Genomic DNA, 6,533 nt, shown 5'->3' with positions numbered 1-6,533 from the left:
CTGGGATTACAGGCGTGAGCCACCGTGTCCGGCTAATTTTTGTATTTTTAATAGAGATGGGGTTTTACCATGTTGACCCGGCTGGTCTTAAACTCCTGACCTCAAGTATTTGCCCATGTCAGCCTCCCAAAGTGCTGGGATTACAGGCGTGGGCCGTCGCACCGCACCTGGCCTTTTGTTTTTGTTTTTTTTTGGAGACAGGGTCTCTCTCTGTTGCCCAGGCTGTAGTGCAGTGGCACAATTGTGGCTCACTACAACCTCTGCCTCCCAGGCTCAAGCGATTCTCCCATTTCAGCCTCCCAAGTAGCTAGGACTATAGGCACGTGCCACCATGCCTGGCTAAATTTTTTTTTCTATATTTTTTGTAGAGACAGGGTTTTGCCATGTTGCCCAGGCTGTTGTCTGTTTCATTGAGTAAAGCATTCCTAGTGCCCAGAACACTGCTAGGCACTCAATGTTTATTGGATGAATGGGTAGCATTAGTAACATTTTGCTGCACTTAGTTATAAACAAGACCTCCTTCCCCATATTAGGCCAAAGTTCCATGAGGACAGGGAATGCATATTATTCTGGACCCTTAATAAATACTGACTGACCAGATGAGTAATGGACTATGTGAAAACAAGGCACTGAAAATGAGCTGGTTATATTTGGGTTGAAAATTAGTCATAAGGGGCCAGGCACGGTGGCTCATGCCTGTAATCACAGCACTTTGGGAGGCTGAGGTGGGCGAATCATAAGGTCAGGAGATCTAGACCATCCTGGCTAACACCCTGAAACCCAATCTCTACTAAAAATACAAAAAATTAGCTGGGTGTGGTGGCGGGCGCCTGTAGTCCTAGCTACAGGGGGAGTTAAGGCAGGAGAATGGCGTGAACCTGGAAGTCGGAGCTTGCAGTGAGTTGAGATTGCATCACTGCACTCCAGTCTGGGTGACAGAGCGACTCCATCTTAAAAAAAAAAGAAAAAAAAAAAAGTGGTAAGGGTCGGGTGCGGTGGCTCACGCCTGTAATCCCAGCACTTTGGGAGGCCGAGGTGAGCAGATCACTTGAGGCCATGAGTTCAAGACCAGTCTGACCAGCGTGGTGAAACCCTGTCTCTACTAAAAATACAAAAATTAGCTGGGTGTGGTGGCAGATGCCTGTAGTACCAGCTACTCAGGAGGCTGAGGCAGGAGAAGTGCTTGAACCCAGGAGGTGGAGGTTGCAGTTAGCTGAGATTGCACCACTGCACTCCAGCCTGGGCGACACAGCGAGGCTACATCTCAAAAAAAAAAAAAAAATCTCAAAATAGACAAGAAAGAAGTCACTACAGGATGAGAGATGGTACCACAAGACAAAGAGCCTGGTTGTAGAAAATGAAACCTATGTGATAGGAAATAAGTCACTACTTCTTTGCCATAAATAATAAATTCAATGGGAATGCTCAGTGGGGATCTATTCTCTGAAACTTCTAACCTGTGGCACTGTGGTCTCCAGATTGTAGTGTTTATTCAGGAATTTCAGCAGCTTCTGTGAGGGTCGGTCAATGGCGAGTTGGTGCGGTTCCACTCGCTCCTTCTGCAGGGAACAGGAGACTCAGGGTAGGAGGAAGTATGGGGAAAGCATGCCAACAGGAAGCCAGAAGGAACAGGAGGACATAGGAATATGGGGGGTGGGAGGCAGGGCTTCTGGAAGGGCTCATGGCAAAGGAGTCCCTAGTTTGGATGAACCAGTGAAGAGGTAAGTGATACCTGCAACATATACTGGAAGAGTTCTCGCCCATGGCCATGGCGTTGCACAGACTCATGGATATAAAAGTCCAGGATGCAAAGTGGTTCTACCTCATTATGAGCCTCACGATCATCCTAAGAGAGAAACAATAAAAATGTTTTAGGACCCCCGGCATCTCTGCTGCCCCCTAACCTCCAGCACTTTTGTTCTCAAGAACCAAGGTATACGAACTCCTGGCTTCCAGTAACACTCACCAGTACAAAGAGCTTCTTGTATCCAACTTTGATGAACCCAATAATGGCTCCTTTTCCAGCCCTGTAGAATGGGGAAAATAATGAACAGGCTAGTGGTAACTATCTGTAAGAGATAGTCAAAGATGGGGGAAGGGCTGAGGGAGGAAGGAATTAAGTATGGGATGGAAGAGAATGTGGCACTCACGGTCGGCCTGAACTGTCTTTGAGAATATAAACAACATGGCGGTTACTCTGCATCCTTGATGCACTAGTGATGGGAGCGGAAAGATTCTGGGCCTGCAGGGAAGATTAAGTCAGACTTTCTGCAAGTCCCTCCAAAGGACCCAGGCCTCCCTTATCTACCATCCCCACAGAGGTCCTCCCTTTACTCCATCTAAAACCTCTCCAGTACCTTGGCAGAAGCCTTGCCCAGTTCATCTATAATGGTCATAATTTGCTGCTGTAGATCAACACTAGAGAAAGAGAAGAAATAAAAGCGTCAGATACTCACTGAATTAGCGGGTCCTGGGCAGTCAGTCCTGGGAACCTGGGCCACAACTCCAACCAAGGTTTAACACTGAACGCTCCCTGCCTTTGCCTGGAAGTCTCCCAATCTGATTTCCCATCCCACGCTTCTGAAACCCAAACTTCTGTCACACCTTTCAAGGTGGTACACTCCCTCCTCCCTTAAGGTTATTGTGAGGAAGCAGAAAGGCCGGGTCAACCACATCCTTTGGTTGGGACATTTTGGGCCGAGGTGAAAGGTCACAGATCCAAGCGCTGATCAATCCCACTAGGCCCAGGGTCAGAGGTCACCAAAAAGGCAGGCCAGGACATCAAAAGGAGCGATCACTAGTCAGTGAGAAGGGGGCGTGGTGCCTGGACCAGGTTTGGAGAGGAACCGGGAGAAAAGGGGCAGGGGGTGGGTTTGAGCTGTCACCGGGCCGGCGTTGTGGTTCCGGGTCGGCGGGCTGGGGGCCTCAGGTGCTGGTCCAGCACCGTGATCCGCTCCGGGAACAGCGCGTCCACATCGAACGGGAACTCCATGGCCCATTGTGCGCGGTTGGACCCGCCCCACACGACGTCACTTCCGCCCCTCCCTTCGCCGCACTGCCTCTGGGAGTCTTTATTTCCAGGAGCCCCGCCTGTAGACCCTGCCCCTAGCGTCCTGGCAACTGCCAGGGCCCCCCTTTTTTTTTGCCAAACCAGCTGTATCCCTAGCAGTGCCACTCATTCCCATCTCTGCATCCCACGGCAGTGAGTGCCATGGCAACGCAGTCTTCCTAGGCCCAGTGTCTCACTAACCTTTTAGCCCCTCAGTGAAGTGGGCTATGCTGTGAGTGTGGAATGGCGACCCACAAAGGCATCTTGACAGAGTGGCACAGCTGCCCATCCCCCGCTTCTAGTCCCAGGCGTCACTGGCAAGGCTGGCTTAAGCCTGACCACTCATCTCCCCACAGCACCACCCAATTGCTTATATGAAAAGAACATCACTCAGCCCACCCCCGCTAATGGTATTCATGGTAAACAGCCCAAAGCAAACTAGAGACAGGAGAGTAGAGCTTTATTGTGTAAAAGCTGAGTTGGTATAAGTCTGAAACAGCAACAATGTTTAGCCCAGCCCATCTATTTACAATATATAGGGGTTGGGGTTTCCCATACACATCTGTCCTGCCCTCCCTCAGCCTCAAGATTTATCCCTATCAGCAACATTATTTCCTGGATTTGTCATTGGCTACAAAAGACACAACTCTTCAGGGTGATATCCCATCATATAAACCTACATAAACCTACATACACATTACCTCCTAGTCCCTCTGGCTCTCTTCCCTTTTTTTTGAGACAGGGTCTGGCTTTGTCACCCAGGCTGGATTGCAGGGGTGCAACTGCAACTCACGACAACCTCCGCCTCCTGGGATCAAGTGATCCTCCCTTAGCCTCCCCAATAGCTGGGACTACAGGCGTGCAGCACCACACCCAGCTAATTTTTGTATTTTTTTGTAAGCCACCATGCCTGGCCTCTCTTCCCAGTCTACGGCTCCTACAGAGCACTCTGAGGGTCTGTCTGCCCAGTGAAGGAGGCTTCCGCTGGTGCTGTAGGGGGCATCTTGGGCATTGACTCAGGTGGGGGGCCACTCTCTTCTCGAAGATGACCCTGGTAAAGCCGGCGAAGGCGTGACAGTTCTCTCTCTGGTGGCTGTTTCCAGTTGTACCATGGGTACCAGGGGTCACCTGAGATCAGGGTGGGGGCTGGCGGAGTAGCACTCACAGCCCCATGAGAGATACTGAAGTCACGGTCCCGTGGTTCAACCTGGGGGATGTGGTAAATGAGGAGACCTAAGGGATTAAAAAAGAAGAGAAATTTAAGAGGGAATGAGGAGGGTGGTTTAGATGAAGAAAAAGGATTATAAAGGGAGGGACCAGTCAGAGCCACTGGGTACATTTATGTATGTTGTATACCGCAAACAGGTGAGACTGGCCCAGAGGGCAAATGTGGGCTGACATACTGCTGGGGCTCTTGCTTACAAAGCTATGCAGCCCTGAACAAGGACTATGAAGCTGCATCTATACCTTTTACTAATTTATGCAGCAGTGCCATGTAGTCCAGGGCCAGACATTTATATAAAGATCTTCCTATGATCTTGCTATGGCATTGAGACCAGCAGTTGTAAAATAGGAGGGAAAGGGATGGAAAGACAAAGACCAAGGAGACAGGATAATGATAAAGTAAGACACTCAGGAGAAGGGACAGGGGACAATGGAATGTCAGAAGAGACTCAGGAAGAACATGCTGGTTGCTACCATCTTGAACAGGTGTGAGCATTTATATCCATAATCTAGCCCTAAGTCACCTTCCTTATACCTAAACAAAACCGCCGTGTGCCCCGTCTCATGCTCACCATGATCCCTGGCTTTCTGGATGGCCTGGGTCAACCTCTTGTGCTGCTTCACACAGACTCCTATGGGGAGAAAAATAACTTGTTCTTTAAGGCACAGTAAATAATAGAACACAACTGCTTCCGTATGGTGACAGAGGAGTAGATTGGGAAGGACTGGCTTTACCTAATGACCCCTTTCCCCTGACCTCTCCGAGGACCTCAGTTTCCCCATCTGCCCAATGGAAAGAATCTCTCCCATCTCTTGGAGAGCTGGGATAAAGATTTAGGAGGGTCTAGCCAATATAGAGAAGCTATTTAATGGTAAAGCCTCCAAGACAGGGAGCAGAACACAATTTAATGGGCAAGTGTGGTTAATTAGAGGGTTGACTTGAACAATCCACAGAGAAAGATTCAATAAAGAGAGAAGAGACTTCAGAGTTGGGGAAGGCAATCTGAGAGTAACAATAATAGTCCCTTCAGCCTTTACAGCTTGACTATAAGAAACTCTTGACAAACTGAACACTGATTGTACTGCCACCTCCAATAATGGTGAATTCAGATTTATTCTCTGCAAGGCTGGGCACAGTGGCTCATGCCTATAGTCTCAGCATTTTGGGAGGCTTAGGCAGGAGGATCACTTGAGTCAGAAGTTCAAGACCAAAGTGGCCAAAATGGTGAAACCCTGTCTCTACTAAAAATGCAAAAAAAATTAGCCAGGCACAATGGCACGTGCCTGTAATCCCAGCAACATGGGAGGCTGAGGCAGGAGAATTGCTTGAACCCAGGAGGTGGAGGCTGCAGTGAGCCGAGATCACGCCACTGCTCTCCAGCCTTGGGTGACAAAGTAAATGAGATTTCGTTGCAAAAAATATATATTTATATTAGTCTCCACCGGGCACAGTGGTTCACGCCTGTAATACCAACACTTTGGGAGGCCGAGGTGGCTGGATCACCTGAGGTCGGGAGTTCGAGACCAGCCTGACCAACGTGGAGAAACCCCATCTCTACTAAAAATATAAAATTCACCAAGCATGGTGGTATGCGCCTGTAATCCCAGCTACTCAGGGGGCTGAGGCAGGAGAATCGAACTTGGGAGACAGAGGTTGCAGTGAGGCAAGATCCTGCCATTGCACTCCAGCCTGGGCAACAAGAGTGAAACTTCGTCTCAAAAACAAAAAAAAAATTCTCTGCAAATTTGTCTTGCTTCAGAGCAGGGTTAGCAAAATTTTTCTGTCTAGAGTCATATAGTAAATATTTTAAACTCTGCAGGTCCTGTGGTCTCTGTCTCAGCTACTCAACTCTGCCATTGTAGCATGGAAGCAATTGTAGACAATATGAAAACAAATGGACATGGCAGTGGGCCAGATTTGCCCTGTGACTGTAGTTAGGGAATAGATATAATCCTGAATTGTTAAATTTACAACTCCAAGTTTGGAAAATCTAATTCAATTGACAAAGATATAAAATAACTTATGTGATAATTTGCGAGAAGTCTTTTGTAAAAGTGAAAAGACCCTATAGAAAGGAATTAATCACTGTTCATCAATTAAAAACTACATTTAGATAGTTTGCTTACAGAAGCACTTGCTTTTTTCTTTTTCCTTTTTTTTTTTTTTTTTGAGATGGAGTTTCACTCTTGATGCCCAGGCTGGAGTGCAATGGCGCAATGTCAGCTCACTGCAACCTCTGCCTCCTGGGTTCAAGCGATT

At 48.2% G+C, this 6,533-nt stretch overlaps 2 protein-coding genes and 1 long non-coding RNA gene across 6 annotated transcripts in view; 1 reads left to right on the top strand and 2 right to left on the bottom strand.

The window, feature by feature from the left end:
* Nucleotides 1-3,416, bottom strand: part of ATAT1 (alpha tubulin acetyltransferase 1) — a 29,775-nt gene extending 26,359 nt beyond the window's left edge. For 3 of the 4 annotated variants that reach the window (XR_001008100.1, XM_011999072.1, XM_011999074.1), the window contains exons 1-6: nucleotides 2,886-3,416; nucleotides 2,358-2,418; nucleotides 2,151-2,242; nucleotides 1,967-2,027; nucleotides 1,733-1,846; nucleotides 1,458-1,559 (exon numbers count right to left, since the gene is read on the bottom strand). Coding sequence is in view for 3 of the 4 variants with exons in the window: in XM_011999072.1 (XP_011854462.1) it covers nucleotides 1,458-1,559; nucleotides 1,733-1,846; nucleotides 1,967-2,027; nucleotides 2,151-2,242; nucleotides 2,358-2,418; nucleotides 2,886-2,992 (537 nt within the window). In the remaining variant the exon portion in view is untranslated. Of the gene's footprint in view, nucleotides 1-1,457; nucleotides 1,560-1,732; nucleotides 1,847-1,966; nucleotides 2,028-2,150; nucleotides 2,243-2,357; nucleotides 2,419-2,604 lie in introns of all 4 variants that reach the window. The other variant, XM_011999073.1, reaches the window with a different exon arrangement.
* Nucleotides 3,417-3,483: 67 nt separating this feature from the next.
* Nucleotides 3,484-6,533, top strand: part of LOC105553118 — a 5,117-nt gene continuing 2,067 nt past the window's right edge. Inside the window, exon 1 of the long non-coding RNA XR_001008101.1 lies at nucleotides 3,484-3,949. This is a non-coding gene — a long non-coding RNA (uncharacterized LOC105553118). The remainder of the gene's footprint in view (nucleotides 3,950-6,533) is intronic.
* Nucleotides 3,949-6,533, bottom strand: part of MRPS18B (mitochondrial ribosomal protein S18B) — an 8,732-nt gene continuing 6,147 nt past the window's right edge. Inside the window, exons 5-6 of the mRNA XM_011999075.1 lie at nucleotides 4,846-4,983; nucleotides 3,949-4,282 (exon numbers count right to left, since the gene is read on the bottom strand). Of these exons, the coding sequence (XP_011854465.1) occupies nucleotides 3,987-4,282; nucleotides 4,846-4,983 (434 nt within the window). The 3' untranslated portion in view covers nucleotides 3,949-3,986. The remainder of the gene's footprint in view (nucleotides 4,283-4,845; nucleotides 4,984-6,533) is intronic.

Source organism: Mandrillus leucophaeus, unplaced genomic scaffold (assembly GCF_000951045.1).
Source record: "Mandrillus leucophaeus isolate KB7577 unplaced genomic scaffold, Mleu.le_1.0 Scaffold581, whole genome shotgun sequence".
Classification (NCBI taxonomy): domain Eukaryota; kingdom Metazoa; phylum Chordata; class Mammalia; order Primates; family Cercopithecidae; genus Mandrillus; species Mandrillus leucophaeus.
The sequence above is the reverse complement of the archived record's forward strand: the minus strand, read 5'-3'. Positions and strand labels throughout refer to the sequence as shown.